Below are 22464 nucleotides of genomic sequence, written 5' to 3'. Positions count from 1 at the left end.
AGCAAAAATTAAATGAGAAAATGGAATATAAAGCAAAAACCACAGTGCCTGAGACACAATAAACGGTAGTAAGGATTCTACGAAGGTGATAACCTCTGCCTGGAATGCTCTCCAAACCCTCTGACCACCGACACTCACTGGAGAGCTACAGGATAGTCTTTGCCATACGTAATGCTGATGTAATTACATATCTGTATGGAAAGTTAAACCCTGTATCTCACACCATACACAAAAATTAATTTGAAATGGGTGATGATAGACACAAATGGGGAAAGTAAAACAATAAAGCTTTACCTAAAAGAAAACAAAGGACACTATTTTAAGACCTTGGGGCAAGCAAGATTTTTTCAAGAGGACACAAAAAGCAGTATCCATAAAGAAAAAGTGATGTACTAGAGTACATTTCATTAAATTTAAGAACTTCTGCTCATTTAAAAAAAATTTTTTTTAAAGCTCATTTATTTATTTTGAGAGAGAGAGTGGGAAAGTGAATGCACACAAGCAAGGGAGGGAGGGAGGGAGGGAGGGAGAGAGAGACAGAGAGAGAGAGAGAATATCCCAAGCACGGTCCACACTGCCAGCACGAAGCCTGATGTGGGGCTCGCACCCACAAACTGTGAGATCATGACCTGAGTTGAAATCAAGAGTTGGATGCACCCCTCTATTCATTTTTTACAAAGGCATTAGAGTTAAAAGGCCAGCTGTAAGCTAAAAGAAGATATATGCAACATGCATATCCATAAAATTGCTCCATCCAGAACATACAATAGACTATAAATCTATCAGAAAAAACACAAGTAACAAAATACAAAAAGGAGGAACACTCTTGAACAGTGACTACACAAAAAAAAGCATATGAAAATACACTCAACTTATTCAACATAGAGAAATGAAAATTAAAACACAGTAAGATACCACCACACAACCATCAAAATTGTTAAAATTAATAAGACACAATAGTTGGTACTAGCAAAACTGTGGAGCAACTGAATCTCACGAACAGTGCTGGCAGAAGCATACAATGGCACAAGGATTTCAGAAAATCCTTTGGCATTTTTTAATAAAGTAAAACATGATGCCTACATTAAGACTTAAGTCCATTTCTGAGTGTTTACTCAAGAGAAATGAAAACATATGTCCAAAAGAAGACACATACAATAATATTCACAGCAGCTTTATTGTAATAGCTAAAAACTAAAAACAACTCACATGTCCATCAACAAACTGTGGCATATCCATGTAATGGAAAACCACAAAGCAGTAAAACAGTATAAACTACTATTCCATTCAACAAAGCAAACATACTGAAGACTAAAAGAAACCAGACACATCCAATTCTTTTAAGAAATATGAGGTAGCACCTCCGAAGGGTTAAGAGGGAGTCCTCCGATGTGCCAGAAATGTTCTATACCTTGATCCTGGTAGTTACGCAGGTGTATGTACATATAAAAATTCATCAAGCTGTATGCTTAAGATGTATGTACTTACTATGTAAGTTATATTTCAATTTTAGACATTTAAACAATTTACACATAATAAAGCCAAGAGCAATAACTAAAGCTAATGTTTTCAGGACTATTCCTTCATATCTGGTTTTAATAAAAAAAACAAACAGAAAAAAACCCCTCTCATTATAAGATACAATACAAACTGAAATGTAAGAATATACATGGTAGGTATCTGACCTTTTATGTTACTAAAAAGTCAACTCAGAATTTATAAATCTAAACGTGTCATGCTTCTAATATATCAGAAACCGGGGGGAAAAAAAGGATAGAAAGAAGAAAAATTAATTTCCTTAAGGAGCAAGACATTGGAACACTATGATGTTTTTCACAACAGTTCCAATGTCTATGGGCTTAGGCTTTTGTCTCCCTCATCAAAATATAAATAACCAAAAAGAGAATCACAAAATCAAAATATTACTTCCTGCTTTTATGCTAATATTAATGAATTTTTGTGGCAAATCTCTCATCCACATCCATAAAAGGCAGAAAGTGAAATTGCCTCTAAAGGCTTTCTCTCAGTTCAAGGTTTCTAGGATTCTGACATTCAACTAATCAATAACTCTGATTAGCAACTTAAATGCCTTCCAAAATAAAAGCCAAATCTTTGGTCTGGCATTCAAAGTTCCACATCAACATTATTCTATATTTACCTTTCCAATATCTTCTCACATTGGCTCTATAGAAGAACCTACGTGTTCTCCTTAACCCTTGTTTTTGTTCGTGTGGTTTCCTCCATATAAAATATTCTTCTCCCAAAGTTCTAGATTAGCCTATTAAAATCTTTGTTATCTATAAATCCATTCACATATTTATTGAGGATCTTTTCCACATGAAGTACAAAGTTGGATAATGGTTGAGGACAAAGGAATGAGACACGGTTCCAACTGTAACATGGGAATGTACAGAGGTAACCCTACTATAAATTAGAGTCAACTAATTAGCAGTCAATTCATAGTGTAGTAAAAACAAAACAAAATAAAAATCATTTAAGCATTAGACCCAGCTAAAAATCCTCCCTCCTTCAATTTTCCCTATTTTATTCCTAGATAATTTTCTCTCACTGTTCTGAATCACCATAAGATTGTTTTATAGGAATCACCTATAATATCATCTATAGGTTTATCTCTTTTATTCTCGCAATACAGAAGAAACTTGAGAAAAGACTTTTTTCCGTATTTTAATATCCATTAAATTTTCTTTAAACACTAAATATACAGTGAATACTGATTTCCAAAACTGCTTTTTAAAAGTGAAGAGCTCCCATATTTTATCTAATAATAGGGACAAAGTGATTACAATAAAAAGTAAGGATTAAAAGAGATTGCACTTCACTAGAAATTTCTGTACAGAATTTCACGGAAGGTTGGCCAAGAATTAGATTTTTTGAGTAACTAAATTTATTTGGTTAACTATCGAACACAACGCAAAAAAACAAAGCTCAATTTGCCCTGTGCCTAAACACACTCAATTATCCATGCCCACCAAACAGTATTTATGAATAGAAATATCTGTCTTGTAGTTGGTACAGTTGGAAATATGCAATGCTTCTATAATTGTGATGTCATAGAAAGATTAATATCCATGTTTCAGATTTGACCTGCCAACAACTGTTTGTGTTTTGTTATATATAGTCACATTCTAGGATCATGTGGCTATTCAATGGCATAACTCAACGCACATAAGCAACATAATCTAGTATGAATTACCTTATTTGAACATTTTTAAACAAGACCATTAAAAATAGCGAGCTGTAAATTTTTCAAGCAAACTAAATACAAATTTAAAATACTTAATTTTAAAAACTTAAAATTGAGAGGACCTGGGTGGCTCAGTCAGTTGAGCGTCCGACTTTGGTTCAGGTCACAATCTCACGGTTCATGAGTTCGAGACCCTGCATTGGGTTCACTGCTGTCAGCACAGAGTCAGCTTCGGATCCTGTGTCACCCTCTCTCTCTGCCCCTCCCCTGCTCATGCTCTCTCTCTTTCAAAAATAAATAAAACATGGAAAAAAATTTTTTAACTTAAAATTCATTGTCTTATGTAACTCTGTTTTATCAACTCTGTTTTGAATAAACCCATACTGTACCTGGTTACCACCATGGCCAAAAGGAGTACTAGATAAATTAGTGGTTACACTGTGCAAAATAATTTCACCACTGAGAGATCCAGAAGCAATGTAACAATCATTCCAATTATATGTAACACAAGTTACTTCATCCTTATGATCCTGAAAAAAAGAAAGCAAAGTTAAGTACGCTGCCACATAACCGTCACACCTCACATCTTCGTGTTCTTGTAAATTTCATTTTTTTAAAAATAAAATAGTACGTATTTGTGAATCTAATATTTGCTTTAACATTTTCCTCAAATAACCTAAACAAATTACTCAAATGAGTAGGAAACTATCTAATCAACATCACATCTTCTCAAGGAACAGAGACTTAGTTTTTATAACTGTAATAATGATCATGCACTCCAAAACAAGAGACAAAAGGGAAGGTAATTTTCTAGATAGCATTATGTCTCCCTTCCACTGACAAGTAACATTTGCAGCAAGTTGACTATTGTGGGAGAGTCCCTGGCCTTGAGAGAATCACTGTTCAATCAAGAAGGGGGCCTTTTAAATTAACATGAAAATGGCAGAAGGAATGCTAAATGAGTAGTAGAGGCAAAGTGTCCTAGGAAAGAGAAAAGGGCATCACTGGACCTGAGTTGACAGAGGAAGCTTTGTGGAAGACATAAAGCTTGAGGTCAGCCTTAAGGAAAATAATAAACCAAAAGCAGGGAAAGGGGAAAGAAACCAGACATGCAAAATGCAAGACAGCCAAAACAAAAGCCCAAGCCAGAAGGAGCAAGGCATGGTTGACAGACAATAGCAGCTGTTTCCATTTGCTGAATACCTACTAATGCTGGGAACTTTATGGATTATTATTAATCCTTAGAAGAATCCTAGGAGGCAAGGTCACTTTTCTTATTTTATGGATGAGTTAAGTACATGAGACACAGGAAGTTTACGAAATCTGTGCAAGCTCACATAACTACTAAGTGGCAGACCCAGGATTCAATTCCAGGTCAAACCCCGAAGCCTATTTTCTTCTTGGGATATTAGGCTGTCTCCAAAATCCAAAGGGGAATCCACTTTGAGGAAATAAAAGTGGTTTTAAACAAACTGAGTTCACAAACACTATATTTTCCAAAGTCAAGTTAGAGATATCTAGTAGGCACAGAGAAAAGTGATAAAAGAGTATAGTTTTTAAGAGTTTGCTATTTATATTAATAATATAAACAAAATAAGTTTTGTATCTAATAATTAGCTTAATGTAACATCAAGAATAGTAGCTATAATATTCCACTTATAATCCAATTTTTTCAAATGGTCCCTCAAGCATGTCTGGAGATACTTTCACATGTCACTCCTTTCCTAAATCAAAGAAAAAATTGCTATCCCAAGGGGAAAAAAAATGCCTGATGAGAAGAAAATGGAGAGTGGACATTTAATGCATTGTTCCCACTTGGAAAATTAAGAACATGGGGTCCAATACAATTTCTACGACTTTATAGAGAGGCAGGGGTCTTCCTTATTTTAACTGTGGAAAATAAATTATTCTGTAAGTCTTCAACAAGCACCTACCAAGTGCTAAAAATTGTGTTACCAGGGAGAGCACCACAGAGAAGAGAGCCCAGGTGAAAGATTAGATTTCCCACTATCACAATTAGTCAAATACTTGTTAACTGAATGAATAAAAAAAAAAAAAAAAAAAAATGAAGTGCCCTAAGAGTTGCAAACAATGAGAAGAGCTAAAACTATCTGGAGTAATTGGGGAAAGTGAGGAAGGAAAAACAAGTAGAATTTTTCATGCAGTAGGAGTTAGAGGTGTAAGTGATGCTCCTAAAATGAATGAGAATATGTGACAAAAACTGGCCACAGACTACTAATCTCTTCTCAATTCTGTAAAACATTCTCTGCTCATAGTATGTATACCCCCTCTAAATAGCTTTAATTCAATTATTTCATAATTTAAAAGATTAAACAATGGATAATAATCTGAGTTTGCATCTCATCTTTGTCATACTAGTTGTTTGGCACTGAAGAAGTTCTTTAACTTCTCTCAGCCTGAGCTCCTCCAAAGGTACACAGGAACAGCAAGCACTACCTATCTGCAGAATTCTTGAGACACACAGAATAAACGTATATTATGCACAGTGGCTGGCAAATCAAAGAACTTAATAAAAGTTAACTATTCTCATTTTGGCAACTTTTGAATTTTCCTTAATTCTCTTCAAAGTTTAGCTAATACCTAAAATAAACTTCCACAGGTAATATTTTAAACAGCAATTACAGGATTATATTTTAATTACTCTAAGAGAAAATCATTCTCTATATACAACTTCCCTAGTAAGAATTAAGTCAGTGACATCTGACATGAACAAACAATAACGACATCCAGCATTTGCTTCAAAATAATCTGAGGTTGAGATTAAATAATAATCTGATTAGAGAGAAGATAAGGGAACAGATAAAATAATACTGGCCATGAGTTCATCATCATCAAAGTCTGATAATGAATGTGTGTGCGTGTGCATGTGTGTGTATACACATTAATGTTCAGAAGTTTTCATATTAAAAGTTTTTTAAAAACATATAAAAATTAAACATAACTTTAAAGATGAGTTTCCAAATATTAAAAGTACACAACAGTGAAAAGTAGAATTCCAAAAAAAGCATAACCCAGAAGCTTTCATGTGGTTATTTTTATTCTGTGAAACTGCAAAACGCTAACCATTTAAAGAAATGTTAATTATCCATAGTAAATTATTTTAGAAAAAATACCATTACCAAGATGAAAACACAAACAAAAATAACACAAACAGCAGCAATCATATACAGTAGAGAACTAAGAAGCTGAATCCCAACTCTGATTAGTAGACTGATTACTGCCATCCCAAAACCACTCTCATTTTTTTCAGAGACTTAAAAAAAGATCTCTAATGACAACAACTCATACTTTAGAAAAAATGAAGGAAGTGGTTTACTCAAAAAAGAGTAGACTAAGTGAAAACTAAGGGGAAAGTTTTAAACACCAATAATATGCATTGGTGACATATGGAGATAAAAATAGACCAAAAAAATTTTTCTGACTAATAGCATCTTTATTTTCCCTAACAAATCTCACTTCAATTCTGAAGCATCTTATTTTTATCATCAGAGCTCAAAATTAAAAGTTTGGTAATTACTTTAAACATTGTAAGATGTTCTAAAAAACAAGTTGCTTACCTTAAGAGACCGATGAACTCTTTTTGATTTTAAATCCCAAATATTAACAGTGTTATTTAGGCCTCCACTTACCAAATACATAGATGTGGAATTTAAACTGACACATGTCTGCTTTTGCTATTAAAGAAAAAAGAAAGTTACCGTAATTTAACAGAGCCCAGAGCTGACTTCCACTTCCCAACCAACACTTAGTAAGTACTATGTAAACATTTGTTGAATTAAGTGTGATAAACAAACTAAGACTTCTCCTAAAGATTCAGTTCTCATCATCTTCCACATGCATCCAACAGCTTGTAAGGAATTCAAAAGGACTTCAAGGAAATCAACCAGAGTCATGTTGTCTTCCATAGAACACAGGAAACAGAGGAAGCTTAGGGAACATCAGCAGGTCCTGGCTTCCTATCAGGAGTTACTTGCCCTTAATATTTCCCCCCAGTAAAATCTACTCTTGCACTTCCACAGAGCATATTGAGTTAGGATTCACCCACAGCTCATAAAACACTAAACCTGGAAGAAACTTTAAAGAATGTCTAGACCCCTCATTTTACAGATGGGGAATATAAAGAGGTTAAGATACGTGCTCAAAGCCTCACAACAAAGTCTCCCCCTAAGGAGCCCAAGTCTCAAACATCAGGTCATGAGAACCTGACTCTACACTCTTTCTTAGGTCTGTAAAGACACCATCCACTAAGTTTCTCAAGATAACAGTCCAGAATTAACTTTGACTCCTTTACTCCTTCCCTGTCATCTACAGAAAGTTCTTTAAACTCCAACACTAACATAAACCCCATAGGGCCCCCCTCTTTATCTACCGCAGCCACCAGCACACTAATCCCAACCCCACAGAACAGCAGCAGCCTCTTAACTGGCACCTCACTTCCAACCCTACTCCTCTACCTTCTATGCTCCACAAGTAGGATGACCTTTAAAAACTGCAAATCAGATCACAACGCTCATATTCAAAAATCTTTAATGGCTTCCATTCAGCCCTAAAATAAATTTCAAACGTATTAACCTGGCTTTCAAAGCCCCATTCCTCTGACCCCTTCCTACCTCATCTCACCATTTTCCTCATCACCCACTAATTCTCTAGCCACACTCACCTTCTTCTATTACTTAAACATAACAGCCCTGTTTTGTCTTCAAGGCTTCTACACAACTATTCTTACCTAGAAAGCTAAGTTCCCCCAAACCTTGGCTGAATGACTCCTTCTGGTCAATAGACAGCAACTTTCAATGCCACCTCTACAGGAGACCTCTCTTGGCCTCCTAATGTAACCTGCTATCTCAGTTTCTTATTTTAGTTCTCTGTGTAACAACTTATCACTATCTGGGTATCATTCTGTAGTCTATTGTCTATCTCCCCCCAGAATGTCAGTTTCATTATCACAAAGCCCATTTCCATGCCCAATAAATATTTATGGCATAAGTAGGTAAAAATACAGAAGTTATCAAGTTTCTCACTATGAGTATCTACGAGCATCATCTATCTGGTAGTGCCATCAGTAACTAGGCTACCAATAAAATACAATGTTGCATGTTATTTTTCCTATTTAACCTTCAGATACACGATGCAGTAACATTAATTGCTCTCACCTCTAGTTGTATGCCTTGGGGAAAAAAATAGAGAAATGAATTCCAAGGGGGACATTTTATTACTCAGCTAAAAGTTAAAAGGCAAGCTATGTAGGTTTAGGCAAAGTCATCTCACCTTTCTAAGCCTATGTTTCTTCACCTAAGAAGTGAGAAATGAGGACGAGATCTATCATTCTCACCTTAAGAGTCCATGCATCTGGAAAAACACCCCATGCTGAAAAGAGCATTCCTTTCCTTTTTATTTTAATTCCAGTATAATTAACACAGTGTTATATTAGTTCCAGGTGTACAGTATAGTAATTGAACAGTGCTATCCACTACTTAGTGCTCATCACAATTAAGTGTACTTTTAATCCCCTTCAAAAGCACTGGATTCTTAAAAGGGTACAGATACCCACCTTTCCCCTCCCTCAAGGTTTCTTCCAGCTCTGAAATTTCTGACCGAGAGTCAAAATTACTAACACATATAAAAATATCAGGAGCACATTACATCAGTGTTTCAGTACAGTTGCTATAATTCCCTTATGGACACCGTTCTAGGAACTGACTTTGGTCTAAACAGACTAGTAAGATTTAGAATCTCGTTATCACTACTAATCAGGACAGTTTGCTAAGAGCTTTCCGAATAACTGTTAAAGAAAATAGATAAGAGTGGTGTCCATCAAAGATCAATATATTACAACTTTAATCATCAAAAACAAGTCAAATTACTAAGGACTCAGAACAAAACCTATGTTTTTAACTGGCTTACCCTGATGATAGAAGATCTTTTTTTATGCTGATATATTATTAATGTAGCTAATGAACTTAAATAATTAATGAACATTGTGTGCTTATCAGGAATCCTGTACCTTAAGACACAAGCAATGGGTGAAGTTTTTAAAATCTAAAATAAGAGCTGTTCAAATGTCTAGGTTATACAGTAGCCTATCATATTCATTATACTACTATTAATACCAAATTGCCTATTCCGATGAGATAAAATACAAAATCAAAGAAAATAAATATAAACTTAAAGTTCTGCTCTAAAAATTGTGTTAAAGTAAGTAGGACAGAATCTTATTTTCCCAAGTAGTAATGGTCTAATATCTCAAATGGCACGTGAGTAATAGGACTTGGGTCCTACAAAGCAAAGGTTATCAGCACACTAACATGTTACAAGAAATTACTAATAAACGCTAAGGAACCACTGTTTGCAAAATATTCCTATAAGCAAATCAAATTAAAGCAGGTTCAAATTATAAGAAATAACCTCACCTTTCATCCACCTGTATTCTGATGTCATTTCTTAACTGTAGGAAAGAGAACTAACTATAGCAACTGACATGGAATATTCACAAAATCCTTACAAGTGTGTTACATTTGTGAATATCATCTGTTATTTTCATACTTTAACAATAACAACAACTACAACAACACACTTCCCAAACTGTTCTAAGGCATAATGCACAGAAGGAGCACAATATATACTGTGGTGGAAGAGGAATCTGAAATTGTTTTGATGTTGACATCCAATTCAACAAATGCTTGTTGACACCTTTGATAGTATCTAAAGATCCAAATATGACTAAGATGTTCTGCCTGCTCTTGAAGAACACAGTTTCCTTTTATCGACCAGGGATGCTCTCTGCCTCAATTTTACTTAACTGAGTTTGAATAGGCAGTGTGTCTCAAATTTCATGTCTATCCTAGCAGACATTCTCTGCCCAGCCTCCAACATCTGTGGACTGGAATTGATGCTTGGGTCAATCCCAAAAAAAGAATGGGTAGAAACCTAAAGTCCTTTTTAAATTAGATGAGCTCATATTCCATTGTTCTCCTTTATTTTTTCTAAGTGGACTACCTCACCTATTCCAGTGTATAAAATTATGACAATTCATAATGCTTTGTGGCTTGCTATGAAAATTTTGAAACTTAAGAACAAGCTACCACCTACTTGCACCTTTTTACTTAAACCTTTTTTTTTTTTTTTTAAATAGCTTTCAGGAAGTGTGTGTGACTAACAATGAAGACACCATCATTATCCTGAATCAGAGGGATTAATCTATAAAACAAGAAACAATATGCAATGAGAACTTCACTTAAATGCACTGGGACCAATGCTCAGTTTGACAAAGCCATTCTGTTCTAGGAGACCTTGGGGAGACTCAGGCAGGCCCCTCAGTACCATAGGGACAGAAGCTATAGTAGAAGCTACCTTCATTCACATAGCAGTCATTAGCTGATGGTCCCGAGCTCAACGTCAGTAAAGGACAGGGATGCATCATTAGGACTCTTATGACCAAATCCACCTGGTAACCTAGCCAGGGGTGAGGCTTAAAAAAGGCAGCAATACCAAGGAATCTCCCACAGAGAGATGGAGAAAGCAAGTGACTAGTTGAAAAAAATCTAAGTCCTTGATTGCTCCCCTTGGATCCACTATTATTTTACCTAAAGATGTTTCAGTACCTATCTCCTCTTCAAGTGTTATTGTATTATTTTGAGCTTAGGTTAAGCATAGTACTTTTAAACACATTTATGTTTAGTTGCAAGCACCATAAGAAGCAGTTACCACCCAAGTAGAATTAAGATTTTTAATAGAAGGTTAAAAAAAACAAAACCAAAAACACTTACCCCTTCACCAAGCTCTAAAAGTGGAACAGGTTTACATTTGCAACTTGAAACAACAATTTTGTCACCACTGGAAGAGGCTGTCACTAGAAAGTTATCTAAATGAAGAGTTATGGAGCATCAAACAATCCATGAGCATCTCTATCACTAGACTATTACTGCAAGAATTATTATGATAAAAGCAAGTGCACTAACCTAAGACAAGCAAGTGAATATAGCTTACACACCAGCTTTCAAAAATGGCTCAGGTTACTAATTACTACGACTAATTCTCTTTACTACTACCGCAGGGAAGAGCCATCCTCTCTGGCTTTGCTATTACTTGAAAGCTATTTTACCCAAGTGAAATACTACTCCATTTTCAAAGAATAGGCCAGAAGGTCTAATTTTATCCTTCAAGAATGAGATCATGATAAAAGCAACATCAGCAAATATCAATCAGCCTTTTCATCTATACACACCATTCAAGATAGTTATTTATTATTAACACAGTGCTTGGTACCAATTTAGTCTAGGAAGTAAACATCCACATTAGTCTCCTATTCGTCCACTAAAAATATAAAGCCTGATATATTCTTAGAACTGGAATTTTTATGATAGAATGTTTCAATCTTAAATATATTAACAATAAATATAACAGTAAGTACAGAAAATATAAATAAATGTGGTTAAATAGCAACTATTTATGCCATGGAAGAGTTAAATTTTTAAATAACTAAACAATGTAAAATTAAATTTTAAATAAATTTAACTTAATTTAAAATTATATTACTGTATTTTACAGAAATTACAAGCAGAACAATCAGTAAACACAAAACAATGTAAATTAAGTATTTTTAAATTAAAATGATTAAATGCGATATACTCAAGAACAAGAGTCTAATTTTGAGAGTCATAACAAGTTAAAATATCAGAAGTTTAAATCTATGCTTTTTAACAAGCAAAGTCTTACCTGCATTATTTTTGGATGGTTTGCATAACATTCATATATTTCATGAATAGACCATGGATTATGATTTTATTATGATACATGATTCAAAAAAAATATCATTCCTACCTAAATATTACAGCACTGAGAAAAACAAATCATTTCCCTTTCCTTGGCTTCATCCTCTACTTACTGCTACTTTTTCTCCTTAGAATACAGAAAAGGACTGAACAAAGATAATACGAAAAGGTAACATACTTACTCCTTTAATTTCTCTTGTAGCTTTTGAAGTCATGAGAAAGTGAGGGACATTACCTAAGAGGGCCGAAAAACTAATTTCCCTGGCACCTCACCCTTAATCCTGTTCTTGGAATCTATGCTAAGTGGACCCCAAGTAGCTGAGCCTGGGAAGTACCTGTTCTTTAGTCACTAACCTCCAGGGACAAGATCAAAGCCTCATTAGAAGTAAGACTATATACAAAAGTTTCCTGTACATATCTACTTGTACAAGAAAACTATATAGAAATAAGACCAGGTTCCAAAAATCATCCCACACTACCTCACAATCACACCAGTTTTGTTGAGAACATTAAGTGGTTTATCAGCAGATGCTAACTAATAAAACTCCTTGGAATAAAAATAAACCCAAAATATTAAAACTTATCAAGAATTGCTACTTTTCTCTTAAACGGTAAATAATAGGGAAATTAAGCTCCACACATAATAAAAACCTAATAATAGAAGCAGCCTCACATATTTGTCACTCTCTTTAAAACATTCCTTCCTGCCCCCCCCCATCCCCCACCAATTACACATCTGGAGAGTCCTTCAAAAATGTACTCCCTTGGCCATAAGTTTGATTAATAGAGCACCAAAGTAATTTATGTTCCTACTTTAATACAAAATCAAGGAATGATAAAGAGGTAAATTTAATTTAATAAAAAAATTCATCATTTTTTGTTACATATTTGCAAGAATAATTCGGTTGGGCATGAAAACTTGTTTTTGTTCATAAATCAGTCATATTTTAAAGTTCTGATATTTTTACTTTTATCAGGAAACAGAATATTAATACTTTGGTATTGATAAGATCAGACACACATTAAAACTTTATTCTTTAAGAAATAGTCTGTATGTAAGAGCTACACAAAAGAATGATAATTTCTAGCATACCAAGTTTACAGAACATGTTCATAGCACTTTGTTTAGAGCAGTGGTTCTACTGAGGGCTACCAGAATCTGGTGGGTAAAGGCCAGGAAGGCTTCTAAACATCCTACAATGCACACAACAGCCCCCCAAACAGAGAATTATCTAGCCCCCAATGTCAAAAGTGCAAGGTTGAAATATTCTGATTTCTAAACTTCATTTCCCCATGCATTTTATCCACATTTAGGAGCTTACTAAGACAAGGAGAGAGAAAATCAGAAACAATAGAAAAACTGAGGAAAATTCAATGTAGACAATTTCTCTGAGAAATCAGGCTATTTTCAACATAGACAAGAAGAGAAATATAAGAGCATATCAGTAAGATGAGGATGTTGGAGAATTTTAATTTTTATTTTAAATTTAATTTTGCTTCTGTCTTTGAGTTGTCTTTAATTTGCAGACTAGATCCATAAATATCCAAATGTAGATGCAAAAACTCATTCCAAACCTTTCAGAAGTTTTCCCACCATTACCTACCTTATTCCATCTGGGTTCAATAACAAACTGTTGATAAGAAAACTAATTCTGTGGTCTGGATCTAGTAGCATATATATGTATATACATTCATATGATGATAAACTGTTAAACTACTGTTTCGCTGTATCTATCTAGCTTTCATAGCTATGCAAAATATATTGGTCACATGCAAAAGGTTTCACTGATACTGGTTTTTTAGCCTAACAAAAAGTGTTATTTTTTTAAAGGATACTATTGCTGCTCCAACACACTGAGCTGATTCCATGTGGTGATGTGTGTGGGTTGAATTTGTCCACCAATGTCATAGATGGAGCATCCCATATTTTAACATCATCTCCAGATGAGGCAAATCTGAGGTTTTCCTGCATGACTGCACCTACAAATAGTTTTAAAACACTAAAAAAACAGTTAAGGATAGGTAAAAAAAAAAAAAAAAAAAAAAAAAAGTTAAAATGAAGGATCTACTCTAAACCCAGTGGCTCCACTGTCCATTTTTGTTCCAGAGTGGGTGCTCACCACCAAGTAGCTGGAACGATACTTCTAAAATCATATTCTCTCGGTTGACCCTTCCAATGGTTCTTCACAGCAATTATGATATCCAACCTCCTTGACATGCCTTATAGGACCTGGCCCTGATGTAACACCCCTACCTCTCTTCCCCAGGGCTACCAAACTCCCTGGCCTTCTTTCTTGCCTCAGTCCTTCCATTTGCTGCCCCCTCCGCCTGGAACGCTCTTTCCCCAGATTTCCCAGGGTCATCTCCTTCACCTCACTCCAGTCTCAGCTCAAATGTCTCCTCAGAAAGGCCTTCCTGGCCACCAAGGCTGAAGCAGCCCCATACCAGTTGCCCATTATGCAGTTTCATGTTTTTCATGACATTTTTCTATTTGCAACTCTTGTTCTCACAATAATGTTGGCGCCTCCTGACTTGAACAAAGATCCTGAAAATGGATTTTGTCTTGTTTACTTTCAGTCTTGAAATGTTCCTGGCACACCATGTGTACTCAATAAATAACTGCTGGATAGAACTTCCTAAACTGAGGTGCCTGGGTGGCTCAATCGGTTAAGCACCCTACTCTCGATTTCGGCTCAGGTCATAATCTCATAGTCTTGACACTGGATCCCAAGGTGGGCTCTGTGCTGGGCATGGAACCTGCTTAAGACTGTCTCACTCCAGGGGCGCCTGGGTGGCTCAGTTGGTTAAGCATCAGACTTCAGCTCAGGTCATGATCTCGCAGTTTGTGACTCTGAGTCCCGCATCGGGCTCTGTGCTGACAGCTCAGAGCCTGGAGCCTGCTTGGATCCTGTGTCTCCCTCTCTCTGCACCTCCCCCACTCACACTCTGTCTCTCTCAAAAATAAATAAACATTAGAAAACATTTAAGTCTGTTTAAAGACTAAGTTTATCAAAGATTCTCTCGCTCCCTTTCTGCCCCTCCCCCGTGCATACATGTGTACACTTTTTCTGTCTTTCTCAAAAAAAAAAAACCCTCCCTAAATCTTTTTAAAATGTGTAATAAAATGTAGCATTCCTGCCATTTCAAAATCCAGAGACTTCAGTTTTTCCAAATAACTCCAGAATTAGCAAATACAGCCAAAAGAGATGCCTGTCACTAAGTCCCTAAACCAATACTTGGTCTACAATGCCCCCACTCATATTATTTATTCACAGTATGTAATTCAAACACATAATTCTGACAAAGTGATCTCACAAACCAAGGCAGTCTAAAAGACAAAAGGCAAGGGAGCTGCTTTAGGCAGATACTTTAAGAGCAAGTAGTAATGCATAATGAGTCAGAAAAAAATCCTCAAAAATACATGGAAGAACAGGGAAAGGAAGGGGGCCTAGAGATATACCCTCTACACCTTCCTGGTGTGGACGGTGTAAGAGTACAGCACTGTATTAGTGATATCACAGACAGGCTCCCAAGTCACCAGCAAAGCATCCCATCTATGTCCAGTATACCCTATTTCAAAGGCTAAGTTAAAGGTATAATAAATTACAGGGCCCTTTGATTCTCAAGAGAAAAAAAAATGTGTTTATAAAAAGACTAAAACTTTAGTTAACTAGAAAAGTCACTTATGCGGTTCATTATGCTTCATTCATCGGATAAATACAGCGTTACTAAAATTAAAATCCTTTAGTCATCTGTTGAAACGTAGACATGCAGTGTTTGGATTTGGCACCTTGACATGTGGTTACGTGTTGGTTCCCTACTCAAGGTACAATTAAGTGCTGGAAAGGCAATCTCTTAAACCCAGCAAACACAACTGGAAAATGCCTTTACTATAAGCTTACACTGTTCCTGTTGAGCAGTGTGATGATGTAGTGTGGAAAGATCACTCAAGCCAGGGTTCAGAAAAAGTGGGTTCAAAGGATCTGTCCCAAAGCTACGTGACAGTGACTCTGGCAGAGTCACTTAATGTCTGTTTCCTTCTCTTCAAGTGCAGCGGGGAAGGGGACCATCTGCCCACCCACCTCAAGTCTGCTGAGAACTGAGCACTTTTAAGGGAGAGGCATTACATCAGCCTTCCAAAGAGGGTCCCATCAAAGCGAGCTGTCAAGACACAAGGCGGTAATTTAGGGAGAGCGGCTACATGGAAAAAAAAATCCACTACAACAAATAAAAGTTCTTCAACTTTCATTCACCCAAAGTGCATTCTACTTGCAGGAGAACTTGCTCAACTGGGGTTACCTTATAAAATGCATTCGAGTCGTACTGGAGAGGTTTACAAAAGCGGGGAGACGGCCGGTGGAGAAGCGGCAAACTTTTCGGGGGCAACACACCCCTCAGAGCCGCCACCAACCTACCCCAGCAGACCAGGTCACCTCTCGGGTCGAGCCGGAGACGGTCGCGGACGGAGGTGCGCGACCCCGGCCCGCGGCTCCCAGGCACTTCCGCGCCAAACCCGCTGCCGCGCCCTTGCCCGACAACTGTCCGAAGCACCGGACCGGCCCGGGCGCGCGCAGCCCGGGGACCTCCGACCCGCCCCCGGGGTGGCAGGAGGGCGGGCGGGGTTCGGGAGTGTGCAGGGACGCGGCGGGGAGACACCCGCTGACCCCGGGCCCTACGGAACCTCACCTCTCAGCCGCGGTACACCGGGGGCCACGGCGCGGCCCGCTCCGGCGCTGGGCTTCCGGCTCCCGCCCGGACTGTTAAACTTCGGCGGCCGGAAGTCCCGCCCTCAAGTGGCGTCATGAGGAGAGGCGCTGCCAGAAGGGGTGACTAGGGTTGGCGGGGCAGGGCCTGGGGCGGTGCTGGGCCGCCTCTCCGGGTAGCTACCCCCAGGGGCAGGGCGGGAGCTGCGGGTGTGGGCGGCTCCCTCCACACCCCAGCAACGATGGCGCTCTGCACCTTTGTGGTTCGTTTGTTCGCTGGCTGCCCGCTGTGTGCCAGGCACTAGGCTAGACTCGGTGCGCGGTGATGAGTTTAGCCTGGAAGTCATGGGTACGGTGAACACTTCTTCCTGGCCGCGTGGAGCTTACAGTTCGCTGTAGGAGGCGCGCCTTAATACATAATCACATACCTAAAAGTGAAACTGTGACAGTTGCTTCAAAGGAAAGCTAGCAGATGAACGAAAGATGTACTAAAGGGAAATGAACATGGATATGGGTTTTGGAAAGGCTTCCTTGAAGAGGAACCCATGAAGAGCAGATATAACCCCATGCAATTTACAAACCAGAAGGCATGCTCAGAAAAGCTAAGAAATAACCAAAAGTGTAAGTGTCTGAGCTATCAGACTTCAAAACCCATGATCTTTCTTCCTAATCATTGATCTTGCTTCTTAATCGTGCTGCAGGGTCATGAAATCAAACACCATCTGGTTGGGAATTCTTTTGAAAGGGATGTTTCTCAGCATGGAAAAAAGAGGGTATGAACTGAGTTTTCAATACCAAAGCTTTTTTTTTTTTTTTTTTTTTTTTTTTTTTTTTAGCTCTGCTGACAATTTTTCTTAGAATACTTATAATACGTATAGGGCATTTCTTCTGCAAACAGTATTATTATACCCTCATCGCAAGTGTGCGATAGAACTAGGAGTGGGTTTCTGAACTAGGTACATAAGCCCCAGTTGTTTGTACCCATGTTGCAAATAACTTGGAAACTCTGAGTGCAATTTTTCGGAGCAGAAATTGAAGTCCTAACCAAGATGTAAAGATTGATGGTGAGCCTCAAACGGAGAAAGATAGCAAGCAGCAGCTGCCTTCACTGTATAGTTTACACTTCTTGAGTTTATTAAATCCAATTTTGGCATGTATAGTCAAATGCCAAATGCCAAAGTTTTGGCATTTTCCTGCCAAAAAGTTCGAAAATGAGAAAATAGAGTAATGGACTAGGGACAGGGAGAATTGAGGCAAATGGGAAGGAAAAGACAACACAATCTCTGAAAAGTTGAAGCCAGAAGGAAAATTGAGACTATCTGACACAAAATATAATACATGTCATATAATACAAATGTATAATATAACATACATGACAATAGATATTTATTGAATGCATACTTTACTAAACATGTATACATGTATAGGTATAATGTGTGTATGTGTACTACATATATAATTTCATCCTTCTAAAAACATATACTATTATATGTATACATATGAAGAAACAGAGGTTAAGTAACTTGCCCAAGGTTACACAGTTAAGAAATTGTATGAACAGGAGTTAAACCCATAACCATAAGTCTATAAAGACTGTGCTATATAGTCAATATGCTGTATAGTCAAGAGCTAAAAGACAGCATGAAGAGCCAAATGTTAACCTCCACTGCCCCTCCTTGCTGGTGCCACAGCCTCATCAAAACATACATGTTCTTGAGATGGTTCTGTCACTCTTGTGTCCTACCCTTGTGTCTACATGCATAGTTACCTCAGATCTGTAAAGTTTAAGCAATAGAAGCCAAATGTTAAAAACCTCCCTAATATATGAATTCCAAAAGTAGATATCATGAAATATTTCTAGATATGACAAGGGATATTTCTAGACACAAAGAGATACGTCATAACAATAAAAGTGTCAAGAAAACCAGAATCTATATGCATTAAAAATATATGTGAGACTAATTACAGAAACTCAAAGTATGTGAAGAATAAATGTCACAGCTAAAAAGGGAAAACAGGCATATCCAGAATCATTGTTGGAGATTTTGACAGAATTCTTTCAGTAATTGATAGAATATCCAAATAAGGAAAACAATAAGTAAAGATGTGGAAGATCTGAATGCTATTAACTATTTCTTCTATATTGCAAAAAGAAAGAAAGAAGAGGGGCGCCTGGGTGGCGCAGTCGGTTAAGCGTCCGACTTCAGCCAGGTTACGATCTCGCGGTCCGGGAGTTTGAGCCCTGCGTCGGGCTCTGGGCTGATGGCTCGGAGCCTGGAGCCTGTTTCTGATTCTGTGTCTCCCTCTCTCTCTGCTCCTCGCCCGCTCATGCTCTGTCTCTCTCTGTCCCAAAAATAAATAAACGTTGAAAAAAAAAATTTAAAAAAAAAAAAAAAAAGAAAGAAAGAAGAAAAGAAAGAAAGGGAAAGAGAAGAAAGAGAAAGGTTCGAAGTCAATAATCTATGCATTCTCTTTAGGAACCTAGAAAAAGAAGAGCAAATTACACAAAGTAAAGATTAGAATGGTAAACAACGAAATTGAAAATGAACAGTAGAAAAATTCAGTGAAATCAGAAATCAGAAGAAAGAGGAAACATAAATTACCAATCTGGGAGTTGAAAGAGAGGCCACCAATACAGAAACAAAAGATGGTTCAAAGGATAGTAAGGGAATAATATGAACAAGTTTATAATAATAAATAAATTTGATAACTTTAAACAAAGTGGACAACTATCTTGGAAGACAAATATTAAAACAGACACAAGAAGAAATGATATGATTAGTCCTATATGTACTACAGAATTTGCATTCATAATTAAGGAAACACTTCCACAAGGAAAATCCCAGGATCAAATGGCTTCATTGTTGAATTCTATCAAACACATAAGGTAGAAATAATACCAATCTAAATCAAACTTTTTCTGAAAACAGAAGAAGAGGGAATATTTCCTAAACTTGTTTTTTAAGGATAGTATTACTCTGATACTAAAACTTAAGACGTTATAAGAAATAACTATAGACTCATATCCCTCATATATACAACAATTATACATGTATGCAAATTAAATATATTTGCAAATCAATTCCAGTAACATTTAGAAAGGATTATACATCATGACCAAGTGATGTTTATTCCAGAAATGCAAAGTTAGTTTAACTTCCGCAAATCAGTTAATATAATTCACCATATTAACAAAATAAAGAATAGCCATATAATCATGTCAATAGGTGAAGCAAAAGCATTGAAAAAAATCAGCTTTTATTCATGATTAACAACAAGTCTCAGCAAACGAGGAAAATGAAAGGAAACAACTCAACCGGGTCAAGAACATCTAAGAAGAACCAATAGATAGCATCATACTTAATGGTTAAAGACTGAATATCTTTCTCCTAAGATCAGGAACAAGGTTAGGATGTCCAGTCTCACAACTACTATTCAAATTCTTCTGGAGGCCCTCACTTATGCAACAAGAAAAAGAAAAGAAAATCTGGATGTCTTCTTTGGAGAAGTGTCTATTCATGTCTTTTGCCCATTTCTTCACTGGATTATTTCTTTTTTGGGTGTTGAGTTCTTTACAGATTTTGGATACTAACCCTTTATCTGATATATTATATGTATTATATGACATGTATTATTACTTCCTGTCTTCTGCTGTTTTGGGTTTTATTTGCTGTTCTTTTTCCAGCTCCTTAAGGCGTAAGTTTAGGTTGTGTATCTGATATCTTTCTTCCTCTTTAGAAGGCCTGGATTGCTATATACTTTCCTCTTATGACCACCTTTGCTGCGTCCCAGAGGTTTGGGGTTGTGGTGTTATCATTTTCATTGACTTCCATATACTTTTTAATTTCCTCAACTGCTTGGTTAGCCTTCATTCTTTAGTAGGATGTTCTTCAGTCTCCAAGTATTTGTTACCTTTCCAAATTTTTTCTTGTGGTTGATTTCAAGTTTCATAGCGTTGTGGTCTGAAAATATGCACGTCTGTATCTTTTTGTATTTACTAAGGGCTGATTTGTGTCCCAGTATATGGTCTATTCTGGAGAACATTCCAAGTGCACTGGAGAAGAATGTATATTCTGCTCCTTTAGGATTAAATGTTCTGAATATATCTGTTAAGTCCATCTGGACCAGTGTGTCATTCAAAGCCATTGTTTACTTGTTGATTTTTCGCTTAGATGATCTGTCCATTGCTGTGAGTGGGGTGTTGAAGTTTCCTACTATTATAGTATTACTATTGATGAGTTTCTTTATGGTTGTGATTAATTGATTTATATATTTGGGTGCTGCCACATTTGGCACATAAATGTTTACAGTTGTTAGGTTTTCTTGGTGGATAGACACTTATCCAAAGAAGACATCCAGATGGGCAACCGACACATGAAAAAATGCTCAATGTCACTCATCATCAGGGAAATACAAATCAAAATCACAATGAGATACCACCTTACACCTGTCAGAATGGCTAACATTAACAAGTCAGGCAACAACAGATGTTGGCAAGGATGTGGAGAAAGAGGATCTCTTTGCATTGTTGGTGGGAATGCAAGCTGGTGCAGCCACTCTGGAAAACAGTATAGAGGTTCCTAAAAAACCTAAAAATAGAACTACCCTGCAACCCAGCAATTGCACTACTAGGCATTTATCCAGGGGATACAGGTGTGCTGTTTCGAAGGGACACATGCACCCCCCGATGTGTATAGCAGCGCTACCAATAATAGCCAAAGTATGGAAAGAGCCCAAATGTCCATGGATGGATGAGCGGATAAAGACGATGTGGTTTATATATACAATGGAATATTACTCGGCAATCAATATTTCTTGTCATTTGCAACTACGTGGATGGAACTGGAGTGTATCATGCTAAGCGAAATTAGTCAGTCAGAGAAAGACAAATATCATATGACTTCATTCATATGAGGACTTTAAGAGACAAAACAGATGAACATAAGGGAAGGGAGACAAAAATAATATTAAAACAGGGAGGGGGACAAAACAGAAGAGACTCATAAATATGGAGAACAAACTGAGGGTTCCTGGAGGGGTTGTGGGAGGGGAGATGGGCTAAATGGGTAAGGGACACTAAGGAATCTACTCCTGAAACCATTTTTGCACTATATGCTAACTAATTTGGATGTAAATTTTAAAAAATAAAAAATAAAATTAAAAAAAAAGAAAAGAGAAAAGAAAAGAAATAAAGAAAGAAAAGCATACAGAATGGACAGGAAGAAGCAAACTCTATTTACAGACACAACATGATTGTGTACTAGAAAATCATAAGAAATACATAAAAAATCTCCTAGAACCAATAAGTAAATTTAGCAAGGCCTGTGTAAAATCAATATACAAAAATACAGTAGCATTTCTAAATGCTAGCAATAAACAATTGGACAATGAAATAAGAAGTATAATTCCATTTCCAATGGCATGGCATCCAAAATCATAAATACTTAAATTTAATTTAATAAAACACTAAATTAATAAAATACATTCAATAACTACATATTAAAAACTATAAAACATTACTGAGAGAAGTTAAAGACTTAAAGAGAGAGCCATATGACATTAATGAGGTGGAGAATATTGCTAGAATGTCAATTTTTTAAAAAGATAAATTCAGAGGACCTATACCTGCTATCAATCTAGATTTAACACAAATTAATTCGTAATGACAGAAAGCAGTGTAGCACTTGCCTGGGTAGAGGAAGGGACTATAAAGGAGTCAAAGACGTAATTGGTGGTAATGAAAATGTTCTTTACCTTGATTTTT

The 22464-nt window shown here is 36.8% G+C and overlaps 1 protein-coding gene across 5 annotated transcripts in view; it reads right to left on the bottom strand.

Moving 5' to 3' along the window:
• NEDD1 (NEDD1 gamma-tubulin ring complex targeting factor) overlaps nt 1-16824 on the bottom strand; it is a 48980-nt gene extending 32156 nt beyond the window's left edge. For 2 of the 5 annotated variants that reach the window (XM_003989128.6, XM_006933942.5), the window contains exons 1-5: nt 16684-16824; nt 13834-13977; nt 10993-11087; nt 6784-6900; nt 3595-3735 (exon numbers count right to left, since the gene is read on the bottom strand). In XM_003989128.6, the coding sequence (XP_003989177.2) occupies nt 3595-3735; nt 6784-6900; nt 10993-11087; nt 13834-13969 (489 nt within the window). In that variant the 5' untranslated portion in view covers nt 13970-13977; nt 16684-16824. Of the gene's footprint in view, nt 1-3594; nt 3736-6783; nt 6901-9636; nt 9672-10992; nt 11094-13833; nt 13995-16296; nt 16637-16683 lie in introns of those variants that run through there. The other 3 variants (XM_006933941.5, XM_045062206.1, XM_019835369.3) reach the window with 3 other exon arrangements.
• Between the last annotated feature and the right edge of the window lie 5640 nt (nt 16825-22464).

This window comes from Felis catus, chromosome B4, assembly GCF_018350175.1.
Source record: "Felis catus isolate Fca126 chromosome B4, F.catus_Fca126_mat1.0, whole genome shotgun sequence".
Lineage (NCBI taxonomy): Eukaryota > Metazoa > Chordata > Mammalia > Carnivora > Felidae > Felis > Felis catus.
The sequence above is the reverse complement of the archived record's forward strand: the minus strand, read 5'-3'. Positions and strand labels throughout refer to the sequence as shown.